This window comes from Melospiza melodia, chromosome Z, assembly GCF_035770615.1.
Source record: "Melospiza melodia melodia isolate bMelMel2 chromosome Z, bMelMel2.pri, whole genome shotgun sequence".
NCBI lineage: Eukaryota > Metazoa > Chordata > Aves > Passeriformes > Passerellidae > Melospiza > Melospiza melodia.
This window is the reverse complement of record NC_086226.1, coordinates 42,090,883-42,117,533: the sequence shown is the minus strand read 5'-3', so window position 1 is coordinate 42,117,533 and position 26,651 is coordinate 42,090,883. Positions and strand designations below refer to the sequence as shown.

The 26,651-nt window shown below is 36.3% G+C and overlaps 1 protein-coding gene across 2 annotated transcripts in view; it reads right to left on the bottom strand.

Annotated features, from left to right (window-relative positions):
- CERT1 (ceramide transporter 1) overlaps positions 1-26,651 on the bottom strand; it is a 76,287-nt gene that overhangs the window by 26,788 nt on the left and 22,848 nt on the right. For both annotated transcript variants that reach the window (XM_063180956.1, XM_063180957.1), the window contains exons 4-6: positions 4,140-4,247; positions 3,226-3,364; positions 2,174-2,257 (exon numbers count right to left, since the gene is read on the bottom strand). In XM_063180956.1, coding sequence (XP_063037026.1) covers positions 2,174-2,257; positions 3,226-3,364; positions 4,140-4,247 — 331 coding nt within the window. The remainder of the gene's footprint in view (positions 1-2,173; positions 2,258-3,225; positions 3,365-4,139; positions 4,248-26,651) is intronic.

The window sequence follows — 26,651 nt, the reverse complement described above, 5'->3', positions numbered from 1 at the left end:
ATTTGAGCTTTAGACTGGTGCACTAGTAGTTTGAACAGTAGGCTTAAACATTTCATCATATCATAATAAGCTAAATTAAGAGGTTGAACCAATGCCTCACTTCCTGAACCACTGAGAGGAGAACCATCTCAGAATAAACAGGCAACCACTTGTAAGCTATGGTTAAGAAGATTGTTGGAGTCCTTCCAGGATGAGACAGAAATTTCAACAAGAGAACCAGAAAATTGAGAAACCAAATTTTAATAGTTGCTCTGAGGCTAAGCTTTAAAAAGGGTGCAGTTCAAGATAAGTCTTCCATTGCCAGTTCAGTTTGACCTTTTTTTTCTGCCCAATACATGACCATGGCTGTCTCAACCTGAGACACCTACTTCCCCCATTGTATCACTTTTAATTCCACTCTAAGACAGAGTCTAATTATTCATTTCTAATCAAGCTTTGCAGCACTCAGCTACTAAATATTTAATTAATTTAGCTATTAGAAATCAGACTGAGACACAGAAAAACCGAAATGGGGACAAATATTTTCATAGAAATAATTTATGGAAAGTAAATTCAATGGAATACAGGACTCATTTGGAATTAGAAGTTCTGCAAAATGCAAGGGGTTGCAGAATTATTTCCTGTAGGGAGCTATAGTGAGTGAGTTTATACAGGTATCCATAACACCAAGTATCAATTTCCTGGCATGTAAGTTCCCAAAAGCTTAATGACCAGCTCCATTAAAAATACAGACTTTCCTAATGACATTCCCCATACTATATGCATATATATTACAGATGCACCAGAACAAACGTAGATACAAAAAGATTTTCTACCAGTAAATTAAGCTGAAACTCCTACATGATTGTACAAAAATTGAGTTTGACAAAGACATCTCTTCCAAAATGAATCATGCAGTAAAATTAAACTCAAGTAATTACTTAGCATTTGTCTTTTTCAGTTTTCTGAAATCTAACTTAACAGTTCTTAAAAAAAAAAAAGTACAGTTTCATACAGACAACAGGGTTAATGGAACCATACACCTGCTTACACTTGCTTCAAAACTTCCGTGTTGTGCTACCTAGTCTCTGAAATCAGCATTACAATTAGAACTCAGTAGAAAAATCTACTTATGTGATGAATTCTGGAAGTAACATGAAAAGCTCCTTCCATTCAATTTCCTTTCCTCTTCTATCACAACACTTTAGGATATGCTTTAGAAAAAGCACTTAAATACAAGAAGGAAATACGTAATACAAGGGAACAAAAAACAATTAAAAAGAAAACAGAAGACATAGAAAAGGCTTATTTTGCCCTATATTTTCTAGGTTCTTCATGAAAGTATTTACATTTTAAAAAACATTTCTAGTGAGTAGTTTGGGAGATTCCATCACACTTGAAACTGGAGGTGCAACTTCTAAGCTTTGTGAATCAAGTCTAAGAAATACCTTAGGACTAACTGAATTACCAACAAGTAGAGAGCGTAAACACTAGAATATTTAAGTCAGAAAACATGAGAAGGTCTAAGAAGAATGCAAATACAGTTTAAATGCATACACAACTTCCTCCAGGCCAGAACTATCAAATTTCTCGATCAGCAAGACTTGCATGAGTTCTTCACATTGGCTGTATGGGTACAGTGAGTAAAATAACTAGTTCATTTATGATAAAAATAAATATCAGAATTCTGCTCATTATAACAATGAAAAGACAAAAAAGCTCTAAAATTATGATAAATAAGAATCACTAACAGTGATGTCTTAACCATTCCACAGTCACAGTACTTGTGAAAACCATAGGAGGACATTGCTAAGTGGAAAAGCACTGAACTCCACCAAACTCCTAAAGCAGGTAACACTTGCAACAACCTGTTACAAAATCTCAGTTCCCAATATCTGAATAATGCAGCTGTTTCAACAGAATTTTGTAGCAACAAGGACTTTAGACACAGAACAGGGAATTACACCTTGACAAACTTGCATTAGTATTTGTGTGAATTAAGAATAACTCAGAGAATCACTAGAAGTTGCTAAAGAATTATAACGTGACTAAGAACTTCCATTCACATACACTTAAATAGCTATTCTCGCCCTTTTCTGCTTAGAAAAAAGCCTAATACACCTGTCTTGTACTAGACGTATCACCATACCAGTCATTCTAATTTTCATCACCGAAAAAGTTGGGAGACACTTACGTTTTTCCTTACTGCTGTTACTGTTATGTACAAAATCTCCATCAGGACGTACTGTAGGGAAATCATCTTCATCGTCTTCTACCACTAGATTTGAGAGAGAGTGTATTATGGGAGTGAGAAAGCTTTTCTAGTTCTTTGCAGTGCAAGAAAGAATTAAGACCATTTTCATGCTTAGCCAGCACTTCTTCCCATAACAACAGTCATGACCCTTCCCTCCCTTTTGGGTTTGGTTTATTTTTTTTGACCCAAGACCATGACGAGTGTAAATGTCAGTTAACAGCAGAATCTAACATTGCTCAGCATTGACATTTAGCACTCAAATCTGGTGAGAGCAACATACTTAGGTGTTACAAGTGGATAAGCAGGAGTTATGATTCAGTACCTATCTAACCTTCTACACTGGAAAATTTAAAAAAAAAAGTGGAATTGAACTTCTCTGGTGTTTTATACAGAAAGTTTCACACCTCCAGAACAAACAGGGATGAATATAAATGCCTCAGTAGAGTGCACAAATACAGTGACGAGTTGTGCTCTGGTATAAGCAATTCAGAGATATGTAGGCATCCACATTGTAGTCTAGTATGGTCTCAAGTGTGCATTCAGTGCTCTATTTCCAGCCAATACACCTCAGAAGCATTACTTAAGGCAGCACTTTTGACTTTTTAAAGTGTATTGTTTCTATTAAAACTGATATCCCATTTATTTTTCAAAATAACAGGTAAGAGACAGGAATAAATTTAATTCGTGAGAGTTAGCAATTGGTGTTCTATAACAAAACACTTAAAAGGAGCACTGCTTTTTTACAGTTGACAGCTACAGGTTAACATCAAGCAAATTTTAATCCTGAATTCCAAAGTAAAAATAATTAACATGCATATGCATTTATGCAACTGACTGATCCTTTACTATTAGGATACATTACCTTATTATCCTTAATTTATGATACATTATTTTATTTATAAGACATTAAATTGTATTGGAACAGTATCAAGAGGTTTCCTCGGTAAAAAGCTACAGTCTGTGGAGGGAAGAGTTTTCAGCTACAGTGTTACCTTTATCCCTCTGGAGTTCGTCTTTGGAAACTGCATCTGCACAAGCATCGAAGTATTTCTGTAAAGTATCAACTTGTCTACACAAGATGTCTCTAAAGGTTTCCATTTCTGCAAGCTTCTCACGTAAGCTATGGCCCTTCTGAAAACAAAAACAAAAAAGGCGTGAAATATTTCTACATACTCAACAATAGCTTGATGCAGTATAGCTACAATTTAATTTTAAACAAGATATGTCTGCAGCTATGAAGAAGAAACTGAAGCACACTAAGGACATTTTAGATATCAGCAATTAAGAAATACTGTTAATGTCAGAAGAAACAGTATCTGAGTATTCCTTACTCATTTTGTCACTGGTCTCAATGTTTTCTGTTGACTGCACCTGCTACTTCAGAGCACTCCACAAAACCTTATTAAAAAGTGAACTTACATGCTACCAGCTTTATACATATTTGCCTGAAAGCAGTCAGCTCTGGTTTAAGATCTTTGCTCCAATCTTTATTCCCTTTTCTGCTCTCCCAGAAGTACAGCACACTCAGTTCATATATTAAATATTCATATGCATGACACAAGGAAAGCCATAATTTGTCAGGCAGGGCTATTTCACACTCATTAAACTCATTAAACTACAGAATTAGTGTTTGTTTTTATTTGGAGCCCAGGATATTTGGTGAGTAAACTAGAAAAAGTTAATGAATACACTCACAAGTTTGATTTTCTTGCCACATAAGATGACACCTCAGTTTAAAAAGGACGATTGCATGAAAGGCATGAGAGATCTTCCCATATCATCTGTATGATGGACTACTGACATTTAGTGTTTTTTCTACAATTATGTGAATAAGTCTTCATACCTAACTTCTTTTCCAGTTGCATGTTATTTATGTATGAATATTAGGAAAACTTTTTGCACCAACCTTGAATGAAGAGGTGGAGGTTGCAGAGTATCCACTTGCTCCAGACACAAGAGACACCATGGACCCATGACGTCGCAAACTTGACTCTGATCCATATCCAGATTCAGTCTAAAAATCAAACCACACAAAAAAGTAGAGTGCTGAGGGTTTTGATAAAACAGAAATATTGAAAACAAGATTAATGCAATTTTCTCTGGAACCCACCCACTTGTTTTTTGCAGTATAGGTTTAAACAACTCAAACTGTGCCTGCATCTAAGATTTTGATTGTAGTATCTGTGAAGTTATTATAAACTTATTTTTTGTTATCGATTAATCAATTTGTAAAATAATTTGTTACCTACCATGAATTATGTGTCCCCAAAAGGACACAGCAATATATATTTAATGGTATGAAAAAGGAACAGTGTTTTCATTAATTTGGTTTATGTAATTCCTAAGAAATAACTTCCACAGAGCCTATTTAAAAAATGTAGATTACTCTATAATTAATTGGAGGATTAAACATGGTTCAGTCTCAAGACAATCAACTTCAGTCACTCCATCCAATAATACAAATAGTACCATTTTCTTTTTAAAAGCAACAAAATAGATACCAAAGAAAACTTTCTATCAAGTTTTTTTCCTGTTTCAGGCCTCTTTGGCAAAATTATTTATACTAGACTGAAATTAATATTTCATGAGAACAGAAGTCTACATAAAACAAGGTACAACTAAAAGTAAGACAGAGGATACAATAAAAGTAACGAACTAAACAATGAAAAAAAATCTGTTTATTAGAATAACATTTAGAAGATCAAAAACAGAGTTTGACAAATTTCCTCACAAGTCAAACAGAAGCAGATACTGAGGAACTGAAGGAAAAATAAACTCCTCTAAATGTTAATCTAAATGATGTGCATGGCAAAGGAGATGCAAGCAATAAACAGATGGTTCAAAATAATACATGAAATACTGTAAGCAGATGAGTTTGATCAAGTAGACAGACAACAGTGAAGGACTTTTGGCCGAAATAAATTCTGCAGTAGCACCAAAACTCCAATGGGGCAAGGAGATAGGAGACAAAACAAATGGTATATAACAAAGAAGAAGCAATTATGAAACTCCAGTTATTGTACATTTTATGGAAAAATTGGGAGCTGTATAGCTGAGAAGGTGGGAGAGTGTGGATAAGTTAAAAGGCAGAGAAAAGTAAAGAGTTCTTTGAAGTGTGAATTAAGAATTTCGGCAAAGAGGGACAAAGTATGTATGTATGAGTTACAAGTAAGAGTTTGGGCATACAACTGCTTTGTTTCAAAAACATTTAATAAGCATAAACCTGAAGAGTCACCCAACACTTTGAAACATTTAAAATTTCTTTTAAACACAAATATAAAAAGACTTCACTGTTTAATCAGTATTTTCAATACTTATTTAAGCATATGCCACATATCTTAAGATGATCCAATATGTTTTTATTATAGTCAGTTTGACAGTGCAAATTCATTTAATTTTCTCTGTAACTTGTACACACTAGGAAAGATGACAAAACTTCATTTTAATAGGATATAGCTTAAAAACAGATAAATTTTTAAATGTAGCCAAAATACCCACTTCACTGAGGTTAGAGTATTTCAACTAAAGATACGAAGTGCTTTCTTATTTTGTTCTTGAAGTGAGAAAAACACACCTATGCAAGACCTTGCTTTAAGCTTAAGAAGCAAAATTTCTGTATTTCTTTACTTGAGATTTAGTCAAAGCCACACCTGTATAGTCCTACTTCAGAACTTTCAAGAATATTGTAAACTTTTAAGTAGAAAATCTGATGCCTTATATTCTATATCAATTAAATCCTTTTCTTCTTATATTATGCATATAGTCAATGCTCAGCTAATTTAGTTCGCATAATAAAAACTGAGGGTGAAAGAAAAAACCCAACCCTTCTTTCAATATATAAGCTTGATTTTTTTAAAGGTAGCTCTTCAGCAGAGTATTTTTTTCTCATTTATGCTTGTGATTATTTTTTCCACTAAATAATTTATCCATGCTACAGAATTGTACATGTAACAGCATACACGATTATATGGATACAGCTATCAGCTTGCAAAATCTACCAATATAAAGGTGCAACATTATTAACTATTTGTTATCAAGAAGCAAATTCAGCAGGCATTAAAAGCAGACTGAACAGCACACATTGTGAGTTTGTAAAATCAAAAGCATGCATATATACAGATCACATTCACAAAATTGTGTCAGACAATTATATTTGAACAGTCAAAAGGAAAAAAGATAAAATTACATTGAGAATACTTATTTTTCACAAGAACCAGAAAATAAGTACTCATTTCTAACTTCTACACAGACAAGCCATCCTGCTCACAGCAGACACATGCAGGCAGATGAACACAAACAAAGAAAGCATGAATCATGCAAAGCCCCACCATTCTACTACCGCAACATCTAAACGAGAGCAGGTCACTGCCGCATTTATGTCTTGCAAAGCAGATCATCGTTAACTAATCACTGCAGAAATAATCATTTACATTGAGAAGAGGAATGTAGACAAAGTTTCTTCTGTTTATACAAATTTTAATTTCCCAAGATAAAAACTGGAAAAGCTGGTAGAGTTCATATGATAGAAATCAATAGTCTCTGCTTGAAAACCAAATTACTTGTAGAAGTCGTATCAATTCATACCATCAAGCACTAATGCCAAATCACCATGCTCAGTAAAAAGATGCAGTTCTTTGAAATTCCATGCATACTTCACAGCTTCAAAGCTACATTAAAAATGGCATTTGATAGTAATTGCAACACCTTCAGCTTTCCAAGGCAATGCACGAAATCCATTAATCCTTTTGTTACAACAGACAAGAGGAAAGAGCCACATGATCCAAAGCTTCATGCAATCCTTTAACTGGAGCAGATGCTAGTATCAGCAACAAGGCAGTACATCAGAAAAGCTGCTTTCAATAAAAAAGCTAAGTATTTGCAGAATCATATTGCAGATCTCTGTAACTGCTCGCATGGATCCTTAAGTAGAAAATAATACTCTTGAATAAAGCACAGACTCAGCAAAGTTCTCCCACTTAAAAAAAATCAAATAAAGCAAATTATTCTCACATGTCTTCAGGGAATTCTTTTGATTTTGTCTCAATATGCACCTGTGAAGCACTTCAATGTACGTTTGTTCACCAAGGCAGATATATTCAGTTAGCATTATAAATTATTTATTATTTTACATAACACAACCAGCAGGCAGCTCCTCCCTCTAAGGCATACAGCTCACTCAGAAGGTGATGGAACACATACTAGGACACAGTGACTCTAATCTCATTCTCTTCATATTTGTGAGAATACACTCAATTGCACTCAAACATCCAAGAGATCAAGCCACAATATCTAATGAAAAAACCCAGAAGACAGAAAAGGTAGTAACATAAAAGAGCTGGAAGGTACTATGAAAAGCTTGGTGGAAAATAAGCAGATAAGCTCTGTAAAACAAATGTGTTCCAAAGGCAATTTTTAGACTTACTGCAAATGCTTCAGAAAGATGGGTTAGTGCATGGATGAGCCAAGGCAGGGCTAGGAAATTATTGCAGACAATAAGAACACAACAGACACCTCACTTTGGGCAGTACAGGATGCATTTCTGAAGACTGAAATTAAAGATAAAATTATCATGGGTCTACAGGTCTGATTTTTCAATTGTTCTGAAGCTGCTGGAAATTTAAGGTTGCAAAACTAAGGTGGTAGTTAGCAGGAAGGCAGAGATGAAAATTCCAGAATCCAGGTCAGGGCAGCTGGATAGTCATTCCCCACCCACAGCCCTCCCAAGCAGAGTGCAGATGACTATTTAAAAGGAATAAGCTTCTAATCTGACCTTTTTTTGCAACTGCAAAAAGAAGGAAAGACATGTAGACCTAACTTTCCACCAGCAGTGACATATGTTGCAATTCCATAGTAAACACTCAGATTATGTGCACAGGAGGAATCCTCAGGAATTCCAAATTCAAAAACACATATAAAGATAAAACTCTTCACTGAGCAAAACGACCAAAATCCAAGCTGACAATAACTGCGACATTTATTCTTAGTAATAAAACTAAAACAGCTTGTACTCCTGGGTCATGGGACTATGAGCAAGTCTGGAAGAGGATACATTTATCCCTTCCGTGAATCTGGGCTGTCAGGAAAGGGACAAGTAAGGTCTGTACTGTAGTACAGAATTAATAAATTCCATTCTATTAGACATCAGCAGAAAAAGCACTGATGTTTTGACATCAGTTCCCAATGCACTAAAGGAAGTGTTGTTACTTGTTTCCATGCTCTGAAAGTTAGTGGATTTTAAAGAATGAATTAATTCCATTACATATTGTCTCGCCAGCACTTATGCAACTCTGCCTTTAAAACAAAGAACAGTTATGATCCCAAGTGAAAGCAGTAGTCACACATTTTCAGCAGTTATGCACAATTGCATAATAGTTAATATTATATGAAATATTACTATCAAATATTATTACATCATCACAATGTATAAAATTCAAAAGGGAGTGTTGCCAGGGTTAAGTGCTAACTAAGGCAGATGAGCCAGGCAGATGAGCAGTAGGAAAAACTGCTGCAGGGGTCCGACAACTGGCTCTCCCATGGAGCATCCACTAGGTGGGAGGGAAAGCCCACCCTCCCACCTAGGGAGGGATTGAGCATGTGGGGAAATCCCAGCCTGTCTCAACAGAGGGACAGAACAAGGAGACTAAGCCACATACAGTTAACAGGCATTTAAGCAATCTTATTTATCCTTCAAAATGGCAGGGAAGGAGTGACTGCCTCTTACTCCAATCACCGGCTTAGTTTTATTTTTTAACCAAAAATAGTTAAGTATCTTTACATTAATATCACCTCTGTAGAACCAGAAAAACATATTTACCACCAGCACTATGGTGAAGAATCTTGGGCTAAAAACCACAATGATATTTCCAAAGAGCATAGTTAAACAGCAGTGGGGTTTTATTCACCTTTGTGAAAAGGTACTTGTTGAAAGTCTGAGCCTGTTTTGGATATGGACTTGAGAGGCCTACACTTTGCTTAATCAGAATAAACATTTTCCTAACACGAAACACTAGGATTCAAAGTATAGGTAGTTACTTGCACTAAAAGAAATGGACTACAAAAAACTTTACAGCCACACCAAATATATCTATCAGCAGATAAATAGTATTAGCTATCAATGCTTCTTATCAATAAGAAGAAAAACTGCCAAAGCAAATGTACCTGCAAAACCCCTGAAGTCCCTTGTTCATCTAGTGCAATTAGCAGTTACCTTGGCACTGCTAAATTCAGAAACCGATTGTTTTTTTCTCCTCTGATCTTTGAACATTTAGTCATCAGAATAGATGGCTATCAAATGATCTCTATCAAATGGCTGGTGTAATGTAATGTAATATATAGGAAGAACTAGAGGTAAAAAAGTTGGAATTGTTGAATTCTGTAATATATTTGACAAAGAATTTAAGGAAAACTACCTCACACCCTAAGGAAATACATGCAAACACATACAGTTTAAATTGCCATGTCCTAACAGTAATTTGGGGAAAAGTGGGGGGGGGGGGGGGGGGGAAGAGTTTACTTTTTGTATTTCTTGTTTTGTATATCACATCTTATTAAAACTAACACAAATTTCTTCAGTTTCAAAACCTATTACCTACTCTCTTTTTCCTTCTTGCTGTAGCCCTTGTTAGCTCTCAACACCTACCTCCTTCAAAAACAATGGAGGCTCACTGAAACATCTGAACCAAAAAAGTTATTACACATTTGAAACAAAAAAAGATATTAAATAAGGGACTCCAAGACAGGCAACTTTTTGTCATGTTCCTGATACAGCTTCAGATCGCTCAAGTTGTCCAGGGCTGAAGATAAAAACTAGTACTACTACTGAGTCAAAATCATCTTTGTTTAAAAACAAAGCCCAGTCTAGTTTAAAAAAATGCAACAGCACTCTGCCATCTGTAGAAGCTTTACATGCATTTCTAATCATACATCTATTTGACAACATACAAATTCCATATATTATGCTCAAACTACCTAGGCAATAATTCTGTACAAAGGTAATTTTACTGTCAAACAGCAGATGAACATATTGGATATAAAGTATCACAGTTCTGAAGGCATAATTATCAAAGGACAAACTCTACCATTCTGCAAGACAGGCAGAAAATAATCAGAATCATTAAGGCTGGAAAAGACTTCCTAGATCATGGAGTCTGACCTTTGACCCAACACCACCATGCCAGATAGACCACAAGACTAAGTGCCACAACTTTTACTGCATGTCTCCAGAGGCTCCATTAGTTTCCTGGGCAGCCCATTCCAATACCTGATCACCCATTCAGTGAAAAACTTCTTCCCAATGTCCAACCTGCAGAGCCTCCTACCCTCCAGCAGATCAACACTCCTACCCAACTTCTTGCCTGCAAACTGAGTGAGGATACCCTTGATCCCGTCTTAGATTGTCTCTGAGGACACGACAGAGAGCTGGACCAGTGCTGAGCCCTGGGGAACAGCACTGCTGACTGGCCACCAGCTGGATGTAACTCCATCCACGGCCACTCTCTGGTCTTGACTATCCTGCTGTTTTTTTACCCAGTGAACAGTACACCTGTACAAGCCACGGGCTGCCAGTTTCTCCAGGATAATGCTATCAGAAATTGTGTCAAAGGCTTTAGTGAAGTCTAGATAGAAAACATCTGCAGCCTTTTCCTCATCCACTAAACAGGTCACTCTGTCATAAAAGGAGATCAGGTTGGTCAGGCAGGACCTGCCTTTCACAAATACATGTTGGCTGGGCCTGATGACCTTGTTGTCGTGTTGCCAGTCACCACACTCTAGATACTCTGTTCCATAACCTTCCCCAGCACTGAGATCACCAAGGTCAGGCTGTAGTTCCCCAGATCCTGATTCTGAGCCTTCTTGTAGGTGGGCACCACACTTGCAAATCTCCAGCTATCTGGGGTGTCCCTGGTTAAACTACGATTGATCATAAGTGATGCAGAGAGGCTTGGAAAGGTATTTCATCAGTTCCCTCAGTCTTCTTGGGTGAATCTCATTTGGCCCCATAGACTTGTGAGTAGCTAAGTGTCATGGGAAGTCACTTTCTCCTGAGTTACAGGAAGTCTATTCTGATCCTCATTCCTATTTAGTAGCTCAGGGGGCTGCTTGCCCTGAGGATATTTGATCTCTCTGTAAAGACTGAGGCAAAGAAAGTATTAAGTACCTCAGCCTTTTCCTCATCTTTGGTGTCAGCGCTCCCCCTCCACATGCCCATTAAAGGATGGAGTTTTTCCCTGGCTTTTGTTATTAATGCATTTGGAAAAACATCTCATCTTATACAGCAGTGACCAGACTGTGTTCTAGCTAAGGTTTCCCTTTCTGATTTTTTCCCTACATGACTTACCAACATCCTTGTACTCTTCCTGAGGTGCCTGCCCCAGCCTACATAGGAAGAAACATTTGCAAGATCTTAAGTCAAATGAAGCTGGTGGAGGGTCTGGAACACAAGCCTGATGAGGAGTGGCTGAGGGAGTTGGGGTAGCTCAGCCTGGAATAAAGGAGGCTCACAGAAGACCTTATCACTCTCTACAGTAACCTGAAAGGAAGCTGTAGTGAGACGGGTGTCAGTCTCTTGTTCCCAGCAGCAAGTGTCAGGACAAGCAGAAATGGCCTCAAGTTGCAGCAAGGGAGGTTTAGTTTAGACATTATAAAATTTTTTTCATGGAAAGGGTTGGAGCACTGGAATATACTGCTCAGGGAAGTGGTGGAGTCACCATACCTGAAAATGTTAAAAAAATGTGTGGATATGACATTTGATAACATGGTTTAGTGGTGAACATGGTGGTGGTTGCTGGGTTGACAACTGAATGTGGAAATACTGAAGATCTTTTTCAATCTTAGCAATTCTATGATACACTTGATGGCTTACCAAGATCTAAAAAAGTTACATAAAACATTGCTTTACCAAGAATAAAAGAAGATTAATTGTTTTAAAGAATAAAACCACATGATTCTATAAATCTCATTTTAGTTTATGAGTTAGGAACAAGTCCAACATAATACTAAAGGGACAAATTATTGTAATACTTCTAATGTTTAGACGTAAGACCTAGCCACAGACAGAGAAGGGCAAAGATACGCATATAAAGCAGATGTCACATCAAAAATCTTTATAAGAAAACTTAGGTTATGAGTTTATCTAACGTAAAAGCTTTGTATATTTCATGTAAAAGACACATTTGGATCTAAAAGAATAAAAGTTCAAATAATTCCTAAAACCTTGCTGAATCACCAATTCAAAACATAAGAGTATGTCCTTCTGTCATAAGGTTTCACAGTACTCTGTGGTCTAACAGATCATGACTGGGAAAATTAAGGTGTCATAGACTCGTATTACTTTCGGGTTAGTAGCAGTTCATCTATTTAATCTCCCCAAGTCAGTATCGTGTGTGACCACTAGAGGGAAATAGCGAAAAGGAAACAGACACCGCTGGAGGTTACTAGTGGTCTTTGACCAATAGTAACCCTTACGCTGTTTCTGCTCCAGTCCCGGGGCATAGAAACCTTCTTTTCTTGGGAGACAAAACCAGAGCAGTTTTACCTTTAGCCTTTATAATTACATTTGAGACACATTGCTTAGAGAGGATAAAGTTTTCCACACAACATGCAAGTAGCAACAATGACATTTAGCACTGAACGGATGACAGTGAATTAGAAATTGTAACAGAGATTAAAGAAATTATTCTGAAGTCAGACTTCTCAGACAGTTCAAAACAGTGAACCGACTAAGAACACACCCATTTTCACTTAAGACTGTCCAAAGACATAGTACCACATCATTCTAATGAATGTTCTGGCTCAGATTTTTAGAACTTCATCTGACAAGAAGTAGTTAGGCTCAATATAACTTAGCTTTAAAAAAGTTTAATACTTGTCTCAGGGAAAACTGGGCACATGTGCCTCAAGCACCATGTTCAAGTAGAAGATTTTTTTCTACGTTCAGCTGCTGTCATTAGTCTGCAAATACACAGACTAATTAAAAATCACTTTTACATACCAAGCAGGTAAATAGGCACAGGATTTCTTCATATACAGGTTATACATTAAGTAGGCCATCACCAAACTAGTTTTCTCTGTATGTATGCTTACTTTGAGAAACATTAGAAGAAACAAAGTTTTAGTTAAAGCCTACCAAACCCATTTAAAGTCATGAAGTAATTATACAGACATATTTCCTCTGAAATAAGTTATTTACTGTATTCATAACACTTAAGTTTATACAGGCTTATTTGGAAGTTTGTAAAACTGTTTTATGAAAAGCAACTTTCAGAAAACTCATGGTTGAAAATTAAAATATTAACTGATACTACCTACAATATTAACAAACATATCAGTAAAGATATTAAACTTACTTGCCAATACAAAAACAACCTCCACACTATAAGTGATGAAAAAAAAAAAAAACAGACTGCTCTTATTTGCTGAAAGCAAGCATCCTCTGTGTAATAGGAAAACCAACTTCAAGCACAGCACAGGTCTCTACAATAAGCTGACCTACCCTGCTCTTGAAGGAAAAATCTGGAAACTGTTTGGAAAACACCTCACAAAAGGCTGCTTCTAGTACATTAGAGGAAAGGAAAGCAAATCAAAGGATCTAGACCCTAAAATGTTCAGGACTTTGAAGATAAATGCTATCATGAATTCTACACAGAACTGTAATACTGTTGATCCTTAATAGGCTATGCACTAGGCTTCGGGGCACCATTTTGGTCTTTCTTTGCTTTCCAGAGTCGTAAAAGATATAAACAAGACAAAGGGTGCCAGAACAAAGCTGGTACCAAAACAAAAACCTCCCTGTGATAAGCATTAGCTAGAGAATAGTATAATAAACAAGCAGTTTGGTGCCTATTTTAACTTAAGTCTTCTATAGTAAGTAAATTATCTTATTTCATGACAGCACATCTGTTTTGTACAAGCTGTAGAGCCCTTTCTGTAAGAACTTCTGCCTTAATTGCCCACTGTACTATGAAAAACCCAGGCAACTGCATAAATACATTCAGCATCTACGTAACCAATTATTTGTAGACTCATTCTTTTCTACATACTGCTGAAGTCCAACCCCATTGTTGGTTCTCTCACACAAGTGTACCCCCAAATAATTCACCCTGAGAAAGCTGCACGTGTTAAGAGCTGGCAAACTGAAACTGATGCTACTGCCTGCAGAGATTCCGGTGTGCATATGGGTGACATTAAGACTTCAGGAGAGTGGTGATATTCTTGCTGTTGACTGCTTTGAACTGCAACACACTAAAAGTTGCCTTTATCCCTTTGTGAAATGAGGGAAGGGAAACTCCCACTTGATGGCAGATAATGTTTCCTGACCATTCTGTAGGGCAGTGACAAAATAAAAATTCTGTTACTAGATTTTCAAATTCTGACAGATCTCATACTCCAGGCATTGAAAAGGAAGCAGCAATAAAAATGATGAAAGTGAAGCTATTGTATCTGCATCCAAAAGCACTCCAGACTCAAATCTGCCTCACACTTGAGAACAGTTAAGAAAAACAGCAGATTTGCTGTCTAACACAGGGCTCTTATATGAAGACAGTATCAATCAACAAAGAGGGCAGAGAACCTTTCTGGTCAAGTGTAACACAAGTCTTTCTCCTAAATGAAGCCCCAGATCCACATATTTCAGACTTTCTTCCCCTATGACCAAGTTCAAACCCAAATGGAGCATGTTTTTTACTCCAGGTTCTGTCTATTCAGGTAGATATCTGAGAGAGACTACATATGACTAGTACTATCAGCTGAACACTCTCCATCCATCTGTTGAAGACCTGTCTAGCCAGCATGATGGCCTCTTTTCAAGAATTAAAACACAAACCATTCCAGTCACCCTCTGAGGATCAATTAGATATACCTACACAATGAGGGTGACCTCATCACTCTCTACAACCCCCTGAAAGGTGGCTGCAGTCAGGTGGGGTTGTTGGGCAGCAACTGACAGAACCAGAGGTCACAGTCTCAAGCTGTGTCAAGGGAAATATAGGTTGAATATTCTTTACAGAAAGAGTGATCAAGTACTGGAATGGTCTGCCCAGGGAGGTGGTGGAGTCACCATCCCTGGATGTGTTAAAAAATGATTGGATGTGGCACCTGGTGCCATGGTCTAGTTGAGATGTTAGGGCATGGGTTAGACTCAATGACCTTGAAGTCTCTTCCAACCAAGTGATTCTGTGTCTAATTCTGTGTGTAATGTTTGATTAGATTATGGGAGCTATAGTCTAAGTAGCTGTTATCTTTGCCCTTTCTTTGCACTTTGCAAAATTGGCAGGTTTACCTAACAGAGAGCCTCAAACCCACTAAACAGCACTAAGCACATGAATTATATATTTTCTGCTTAACCTTGCTGAGCATATTTGGAGACAGGTAGAAACAAGAATGGAAATAAGTAGATGGTGCACTTTTTGAAAGGCACAAGAATAAAGCAAAACTTGGAGGCAGAATTTAACCAAACCTTTTATTTACATCTGAAAGTCTGAAAACCAGCAAATTGAGGCAAAAAAACTTCACCTTGTTAAAAAAGAACTGTTTCAAGACAGAGAAATTATTTTGCTGGAAACAGACAATACTATAACACAAGCAAGGAATAGTTAACCATTATGTAAGAAGCAGTTAACCTTTTTACCATAAAACAACTAGGATGCAAGATCTCTAGTACCACCTCCTGACCAGAGCATGTCCAATTACATTCTCAGGCCTACATCCCACAAGGATGCATTCTTTAGGGAATTACAGTATCTATTTTCAAAGCCAAAACAATTGTTATGAAACATTAACTGGAACACACATGCAAAGAAAGACTGAGTTGGTCAAAGTGAAACAATCTGCTTTGTTTATAATTAATCAAGTGTGTTGGGCTGGAATGGACAAAGCTTTAGTCCAGCTTTAGACAGTACTAACTGTAACCACTTGTTAATAAAGCTGCAATTTAACAGCTGCTGTTCCATCATGGGCCCAAGAATGGCAAAAGGGTGCCAAGACAGACAAAGAACTATTGTTTTCAGTCCCGAAAGGGAAGTTTCAACAATTTGGAAGTGAAAACATTTAGGTTTGCTGCAGCAAACACGCTTGTATAGTCAACTGAAACTGCTGATTCACTGGCATTCCCCTAGTCTTCTTTCAGGAAATACACAGTTTTCAGCAATGAGTGCACTTGGCAAATTTAGCAACATCAAATGACATGCACTATCATATGTATCAGAGTTACTGCTGATACCAGTGCTAAAATAATGGAATGTACAAGACATACCCAAGCTCAGTTTCCCTCACTGAAAATTTAATTAGTGTTTAATTAAATTTTAAAGAAAGAACTGTTATTGACAGCAAAGGAACAATAACTTGAATAATCGATCTAATATATTTCCCTGAAAGCATAGCTTCTTACAAAATTTCAGTACCCCCACCATACCATATATCAAGGCAAGTAACTCTTATCAGCCGAGCATGCTCAAGTGTATCTGTTTGCTTAAACAAGCAATTTTACAGTAATACACAAATCCTATAGAAAGATGGACACCTTTCTCTATTTAACCCTCCATTCCCCCAGTTTTCTGATGCCTATGTTCATACCAAGCAATATGGGATATTTAAATAGTAGCAGTTAAATATTAAACCCTTTCTTTCTCACCTACTACTTAAAATAAGTATGCTCAAGAGCATGAATTTCTTTTCCTCTGCAGTCAGTCGATACACAGACAACATTAAAATAACAGAAAATGCATATTTTCATGCTTGATCTGTTTTCAGAGGAAAAAAAAAGATCTTTTTGCTGACCTACATTGAAAATTATACAAGAAGAATTACCTTAAGAAGTTCTGATAAATGGCAAGGACATTAAATTAAAAGAGCAGATGCCCCAAGCCATGATGTCTTTCCAAAAGAATTCCTTCAACTCTTTTGAAGGTTCATTACATTAGGTTCTGGAGTTACTCTCTTTTTCAGGAGTTTCCCTGGATAGTGGTGGCATGTGTGTCTCACAAAAGAGCCAGAAAGTTACCTCTCTTCAATGTTACTATGTCTTACTGGTACTTTGTGCACCTCACCCATGCGGTTGAGCACTCCTCCCTACAGCAGGGGGATCAATTGACATCTATTAATATCCCCTCATTAAGTTTCACTGTAATGAAAGCTCACTGAAGAAAAGCCACCTCCTAAAAAGGTCTTTGAGAAAGCTAAAAAAGACCACCTTTGGTAGAATGAGACATACAGAGCACCCAAGACTATTCTATTAAGCTGTTGATGCACAGTATTATTTGAGGTGATCACTAATAATTCTGAGTAACTCGCATACAGTATTGGCAAGTGACAACTTTCAACTGTTTAACCACTCACTACTTTTACATTGCAGCTTTCTACTTTCAGTTCTTGATACCAAGAGCTTACCCTAATCTGAAAGGGCACATTTATCACCAAAGTCAAGCTTGACACAGGTCTCCCTCAATGAACAATACTGTTTCCAGAGAGACCTTGTAAAACACGCTACCACTCTGCCATGGAGAACTCAGACTCTTAGATACAACTGCATGTCATTCTGCTGGTGACAAACCTTGACATTCCTCTTAACTCTATTAAATGAAAGTATACACTATCCAAACAATTTACAAAGTATCCAAACAATTTACAAAGTGAATTAATAACACTTCTGAATTTAATACTGGAATACCACTTGTTCATAGCAATGAGACCAGTTATTTACTCCACAGCCAGCTGCAAGTTGACTCTTCTAGAGCTCTCGTCACCTCAAGACTGAGCATTAGTCTTGAGACCAAGTTTACTTTAGACAGGTACATCGTTGTTCTTTAAACAGCACTGCAAAAATGTTGACTGACGTACTCAACAGCTTAGTAGAGCAGTAGTGTCAAAAGCCTTTCACATTATTTGATACTGAGTTAGCACTTTTTCAAGTGTTTTCCTTCACACAGTATTGCACCTAAAAGGCAACACTCTGCTAATTTGCAATTTGAACTGTAATTTTCAGGCATTCATTAGCTATTTCAAAACACCCTGGTTCACCAGCCTGGCTATGCAGTGATCAAAAATTTACTTTAACCTTTCTGTGCATTTGAATATTGAATCAATTAGTATATTTAGCTAATTTATGGGAAAGACATAAGTAAGAGTAAGCCATTTCAAGTAAGTTCACTATCTTTTGGGGGGAGGGGCTTGAGAGAAGAGCTCCAGACCTCTACTAAGAGTGTGAAGACTTCTGTCAATGTTTTAACTAGATGGGAGTGAACGTTTTTTAATTAGGAACATATCACAGCTTTCATGGATACAAATAGTTAAAATTATCTTAAGTGCATTATATGTACAGCTTCAGATTTAGATAGGCAGCTCCCAACAGAGTAAAAGGCAAGCTCAGTTGTGAGCTGAGACAGGTTAGATTACTTAGCAATTTCTTCATGTAGACAGTCCCCATACTTTACAAAGTACTAGAAGAAGCACAATCACTTAAGGAACGGAACCAAACCCACACAGCACAATAATGATTACCTAAAGCAGCTGAGCCGGAAAGACTGAAGTTGACAGAAGAGCAACACAAACTTAACACTTATATGCACACATGAGAAAAATGGAGTTCAAAGTTTACTTGGTTATAGGAAATACTGTACTGTACACGTACAGGACAGGTAACAATCTGCAGATAGTTCTAGAGATGAATCAGATTTAGGGTTTTGCAAGCTGAATAAGTTAGAAAACTTGTGGTGTTGTAAAATGGTAGCATACAAGACCTACAAAATAATGCTACATTCTATACAACACATATAGGATCCTAGTGGGGATACTGAGTTCCATTTTGGTGCTATACTTCACTGAAAGATGAAGACTGAATTTTTAAGACAGTCATGCTAGGTATCAGAAAGCTGTAAAAGACATCCATGTGCACAACAACTGAGGAATAGGGAACTGTTCTAATAGAAAAAGACAAGAAATATTAAGTGTTTCAAAAATGAATGGAATAATCTCTCTAGATTTACTGTAAGACTACTTAATAAAGGAGAACTCATTTTATGAGGATGGCAAGAAATCCCTTTGAAGGCACAAACAGCCAAAAATGATTCCACAAGCCCTTACTGTTACACCACTTCCCAATCTATCTTACAGTGAAACACAGCATCTAGTAAGAATGAGTTTAGTTCACATTAGGGGAAGAATTACAATTAACTTTGTAAGTCTTCCTTCAGGACAGTATTTCACTTTATTTCTTTGCTCATCTCCATACCACTCAGATGTCACTGAAGACCAAAAAGAAAAAGATAGTATTCCCAACTGAAGGATGAATGAATTTTAAAAGTTAAGACAGGGTGCTCAGACTTGAGACAGCTACATCCTTCCCCTATGTATTTCCCACTCTACCTAAGGTTCTGGTCAAAATCCAAAGTAAGTAAGCCTATTACTGCCAAGTTCAGAAGCCTCTGCTTGAACATATTTTGTTATTTAGTTACCAAGGAGCAGTTTTGCAAACACTTCAAATTCACCTTTCCTGGGAGATGTCAAAAGTGAATACACAAGAACTTATGTTAAATATGTAACATCAACACACAACAATGACAGAAACAGCAAAAACCCTCCTCATCTATGTTCCTGTTTAAGCTTGAGCAACAGTTCATAACATTTTAGTTTCAAACTAGTACAGGGTATTTTTGTAACACCTTAAAGAGTGTCTCTGCCACTCATCAATGTCTTGCCTATACATTTCAGTCTTTTAAACAGGTTAATAGGCTTTTAAAACAGCTTTTTACAGGTTAATATAAGTATCTGAACGCTGTCCTCCAGCCTCCTCAGGCAAGCTGCACTACAGCTTCAAGCCAGAGCCTCACAAGGCCACAGAGGGAGAGTGGGTCTTCAGCCTCTGAAGCAAAATGCATTACCACAAAACAAGAGTGTATGCTATACAATCCATATCAGTATCAAACAGAAATATTTTTAGTTTCTTGTGTGCTGTAGAGCACCAGACAAGGAAATCCAAATCCAGTTAATAAGAAATAATAGCTGACATAAAGATTACTTAAGAAACTTGTTCCAACACTCAGGACATGGATAACAACATAGGCAAAAGGAGGTCTCATCATCACACTCCTACAATACTCCTTATGAACTTGATGAATAAAACTGAAGTTGAACAATATATAACTACTCCCATATATTCCATGCTTTCCTTCATCTGCACTGCTCTTCCACTTATGTCAGTCTTACTTGTGAATGGCCAGAGGAACTTTTATTAGTATGAAACGCCAAAAAATTAAAACATTACGGAGCCACAGCTCTTTTCAGACCTCAGCAATAACTGCTGAGGAAGCAAATACTTTAAACACCCCACAATATTGAAACAGCCAAATTTCAGGAGAGGAAGTAGAGGGAGAAATAGCAACAAACACTCTCCCTGTTGCTGCCTGCTATATGATCTGCTATCTGAAGTTACACTACTGTAAAGTTTTTTTTTTTTAAATAATTAACAAGACTGTAATTATAATTAACATTCACTCATCAATATTAGACCATTTACCATTGCTAGAAATTGACAGTGACTAGTTGTCAATAATACAATAAGCTGAGAAAAGAAATATATTTATAAAGGTTGCAACATCAAAATGGACTTCTGAAGACTATTTGCAGCACTTCAATATGCACTTAAATGCAGTCTACACAAACATCTAAACTACTTGGTCAGCAACTCCTCAATGGTCTGCCAGAAACTGGGAACACTAAATTTAATGTACAAAACTAGTTACTGATGGCAGAAATTTATACTTCTCATTTAGTATCTATTTTAAAAGTTTGTTACATTAGTATGCTGAGTCAAAATATTTCTGTATAATTTCTCTGCATATACTATTCATTTTAAATTATCTTACTAATTTCAGCTCAGACTGGCAATAGATTCGAAGTAATTTATTGGCATCTTTATTGCCACTATCAGTATATGAAATCCATTCAACAGCAGGGTTAGAGATGTGTAAAAAAGGAGAAAACTACCATGTCTTTACAGAATGTTACAGCTCTACTTAAAATTGCTGAAGGCCTGTGGACAAGTTAAACATATGCTACCTTTCTGTACTCTCCCCTTCTTGTTGATAACTTGAGCTCATTATTTTATGAATTGAAACTCTGATACTGGTTTCTGACCTGACTAATGGGTCAAATTTTTTCGCTCTGGCATCTGCTGCTAGTAAAATATTACTATGAGAAAGTTACCTCTATTTGCATTTTTCAATGTCTTCTTATAACAGCTAAATAAAAATAATCTCATAGATCAATATTTATATACAGTATTTAAACAAAAGCTTGACTTAAAGTATGGTTAATGTCAAATTTCTTAAGCCATTGTAGGTTAAAAGAACAGGTAGATGCACTTGGATCTCAGTCTAAAGGTGACATATTCCAATTACAGAACAAAAACTAGGAACTGAGAAACTCTGGCTGCTTATAATCAAGTCTGAAGTGAAATTTAAGGCTCCCTCTGAGTTTAATAAAAGTTACTCATGCATAACCTCTTATATTTAAGTTTACAAGAGAAATAACACAAGGATAGAAAGCAATTTTAATTTGCAAATACATCAATATTTACTGCAATATTTTACCTGAAGTCCTTCATTGCTGTATTGCACTAAATAGATATTTAGCTGTTTTGCACTGGTTTCTGTATTATTGCACAGAATAGTATGTTTGTATCCTCATGGGATTCCCCTTTTATATCACATGGTCTTTCCCTCCCCTAAAAACCCCTGGTGGTGCCTGTTTGTTCCAGGTTTACTCCTCCCCTCCTCACTGGTATCCCATTGGCTGTGGTCCTCTTCCTCAGCCCCCCATTCCCCCGGTTTAAAAGTCTCCTGCCATGAGGTGACAGACACTTTTCCATCCAGGAGGGGGTCACCTGGGAATAAACTGAGGACATTTGTCCCTGTGTGGAGAAGAGTGCTCCTTGTCTTTTGCCTTTTGTCCATGTAAGATGGTGTGGGCTGAGGTCCATAGCTAGCCAGACTGGACTCAAACAACTCGCCAGGTACAATATTCTTACATTTCACCTCAGTCCAGAAGCTGATTTGTATAACCAACAGATTTAAGCAATTAGCTCAACCATTCAGAACAGGAACAATTACAGCAGGTAGAGGTGGGATCTATTAGCTCCAGGCAGGTACTCTGTGGGTTATTTTGTATTAAGATGCTTCTCAAGTGCAAAATCTAGTGGTGCTCTGGTTTCATCCACTGGGACTTCTGCTTTCGAATGGTTTTGCAGTCAGGTTAGACTAGCAAAAGCCCACCCCTTGTCCTCTCCACCTGGCTTCCTGCTTCGACATCACCATTACTGTTACTAGCAATATTTTTCAATGTTACTAGCAATATTTTTCAATGTGTAACAGCACATTCATTAATTCTTTTAGAACAGTACACTGGCAAGGGAAAACCAAACAGGCAGATTATTGTAAGAGTGAAATTAATGATTCTTAACACTTTATAAGGTAATTACTAGCTTTTTTTTAGGTTACTTGCAAAAAAGGAACTCCATTTCATGTGGTTAATAGCAATTTTCTGAAAATTTCAGGCTGATGATGTTTTCGCATTTTGATTTTTCTCACAACAAAATCATGAAGTGCCCTTACTGGCTGCAATCAAAACTATGCTGTTTAAAGTTTGCTCTGCAGTTTTCTAAATTGACTTATGAACTAAGATCAACAGTCAGAAAATAACCTCACAACTAAATATCTCAATTCTAGGTTACTTGTTTGAAAAGGTATCAGTGTTAAAAAACCAAAATTAATCAACTGCTTTAATAATTACTTAACTTCTTCTTAAATTTGAATGTATCTGACTGTCAAATCCAGTGTTTTTGGCTTTTCCCACCATTTAAACTAGATCTGCACTTAAACAATGCAAAGTAGTATCTAAAGCATCTTACCTGGTTTGACAACCGGTATTTTAAGAAACAAGTTGTAGTATACAAAGAATTGCACAAAATTTGAATTACTTAAAATCTAAATTATCTTTAACCCCCAGGTTGCCATGTCTTCCCCCCTTTTGGGGAGAAAATTCTAAAAAAAGGAGATAGAAGTTTTACTCTTCTTGATGTTTCTGTATAACCCTACTCTAACAATCTAACTCCTTCCACAGTGTCTATAATCAAGAGTAAAAACAACAAAGCATATTTTAAGAAGCTCAGGAAGACTTATTTTGATTTGACAAACAAAAGATTTTTCAAATACAAGACCAAAAAAACTATCAATCTATATTGCTGAAGAGCCACAAAGTCAATAATGAAGACATGAAGAGTCTGGGTGCAGAAAATAAAAACTATGATGGAACAAAATGGAACAAACCTAAAGTGATACAAAATTTTTCATAAAGTACTCATTTCTAAATAAATTCTCATCTAGTTCTCAAGTCAGGTGGTGAATTAACATCACAAGAAATCATTATCTTGATCTCAGGAGTTCATTTACTCAAAATAAGTTTACTTATACAGATGTTTCTCACAACAAACAGCAATTCACTCTCATTTTCTCACAGCCCTGAACTAACAACATTTAAGCCAACTTATCTAATATTAGGTTAGAAATTCCAAATTCCATTTTGAAACCATGGGAGAGACCTGGAGGAGGGCAGCCTTTCAAATTATTATTAAGAAGATAGTAACTTTCCAAACAGATCAGCACTGTGGTGCTTAAGTACCATCAATGTTTTGACACCAGAGAAATGCCTGATCATTAAATCTAATGAAACATTTAAGTAGAAGAATGGACTCCTGGTTACACATGAACTACTTCCTCATTTGCCTCACTGACAGCTTTACAGTAGTTTTAGATGTATCCTTCCTTCAGTTCAGGGCTAAGTGTTTTGAGCTATACTTGAAACACTTAATGTAGTAAGGATTCAGGAACCTCAATACAAGGAAAAAAAGTACAATTATAAACCCCTCTGAAAATTCTAATGGTTTTTATGCCTGAACATAAGCTGTTTGACATTTCTCAGCCAATGCTAAGCATTAAGTTTTTCTATGTCTGGTTATACTCATATTTAATATAAAATTAATTTTAGATCAGAGTTCTCTTTGTTTGGAGCACAATGAAACACAGTCAAAATTTCTGTCTATTTTTCTCACTCTGAAGATCAACAACCTTGTGACATGCTCCATCAAGTCTCACAAACACACTTTTGTTAGCAAATAGCTTAAGCAGCCTACCAGAACTACCTACCCACTCAGTAAGCAACAAAGAACTTTAAAAACAAACAAAAAATACTTTATACAGCAGTAGACTAATGTTAAGAAAAATGACTGGTACAGGAAATAATTTCCTCTCTTGATTTTATTCAAATTATTATGTGCCATTTGAAGAACATGTTTCTCAAACAAAAACATTTTTACCCAGAAGGAGCTTTTGCAAATGTTTGGTAACCTGATCAGAAAGCTCCTCCAGAAAATGTCAGAGTAAGACGACAGATTTGAACTTTTCAGTGCAATGAGATATTTTGCCCATCTTCCCCCCTTCACTCAGTCAAGTTTTTGGATATAAAACTTCCATGAGCTGAAATGAATTAAAGGATGAATGAGGGGGTTCCAAGTGAACTTCACTTAAGTGCTGTTCATACAAATTTGAATGAAAAATGGGATTGACTTCCAGATTACATGAAAATACTTTCTTTCACATCCCATCAAAGTTCTATTGGAAAAATGTACTGTTTCTTAAATATTTTCCATACAAACCTGTATTAAAAATTACAGGTTATAGCACTAAAAAGTGCTATGAAAGTACAGAAACAAGACATTTGGAGACATTCTTTAAGAACCACTAATAATTATCAGACTGCAGACTGGATTCTGTGCTGCGTTTAATTCTAACAAACACCTATTTATGTAAATACAGCACTTTTTCAAGTGCTGGTCAAGATTTCCAAGGCTTCTGGTTACTGTTTATTTTTCTAAAATTATCAGAAGCAACAGATATACCTCTACACCTACATTTATCATGCAAAACTCCTACTGTATTATGAAGACAACAGAATAGTGCACTGGAAAGAAGACCTTAGTAACTCTGTAACTTCACTATATACTTTCAACTTGAGTTTAAGCTACTATTACAAGACTGCAGTAACTTCTGCTGTTTTCCTTGCTATGCTTTGACCATGATATTCTTGATATGTAATTGTTTAATACAAAAAGGATGCTTCAAAATAAAAATATGAAAGTATGTATGTAAAATAATGCATAATTTTAACATATTAAATGTTTTGATAGCTTATTTAGAAGCGATGTGCCATAGTATTTTCTACTCCATTTAAGAATGAAAATTGCTATTTGCATTGAATACTGTTAACACTAGAGAGTAAAAAGGAGTATGAAAGAAACTGAAAAATGTCAAATAGCCATGAAACTGCAAACTACACATATTGGAAAAGCTGCAAGATTCAGAACAGTCAAGCCCAGTGTTATTATCTTAGGATAGCAAGATGCAAAGTGAACCATTTCTTATCAGTTCGGCATACACTGAAGGACTTATTACCACTTCCTAATTGTAGACATACTTTTCTTCTGTTTTTACAACATTCCAGAACACCCTCATTCTTTAAAAAATAAGCTGAAAAGTAACTTTATTAAAATAATGAAAAACACCTTCTTATCCCGATTTCTATACTAATTCTAAATACTAAAAAAAAAAATGGGTCGTGTAAATAATCAACCCTTCATTCTTCTTCTTAAAGCATAAAGGCAGAGATCTGGTAAAATTTATTTATTTAAATAACTACCAAATTCTTCCAAAGAATGGAAGTCTAAACTGTCCAAACCTAATTATGTTTAAAGATTATTTTTTAAAGCTGAAAAACTGTACAATTAATCAGGCTTCGTTATAAAGGGAGATCACTTTTGGAATGCTAGAATTTGTACCCCTCAATAATCATTCATGATCTGAAAATGAGGTTGAATAAGACAATTTAAGCTTACTAATAAAAGCTTATCAATAATACCAGACAGAAAAGGAAAATAAACAGATACCTCATGACAGGGGCTGAGTACTAATGCAGGTTAAAAAAAAACCAGTGTTGAAAACACAAGACTTTTTTTAAAGTAGTACAGAGAAACAATGCCTAATCAACACTTAAAATGGCAAACTCTAAACCACTACCATTCAACAATCTTGTACTATGAGCTGGTGATTCCATAAAGTTGCAGCTCAGAACTCAGCAACAGTTAAGATGAGCCTTACAAAAGGCAATAGAAAAATAGCAAGAAAAAGGTCTGAGGTAGTGATGGGCAGAGTTTAAGACAGGATCTGAGATTTTTCATCACTCATTCCTGCAGCATTAAATGAATGACATAGACTGCATTTCTGCTTATCCAGCTTCAGGTTAAGGTTCTGTATTTCCCCAGCTAAATCACTCATGAAACCTAGTCTAAATTTTAGTCTAGGGCTATCAAGTTCCATGA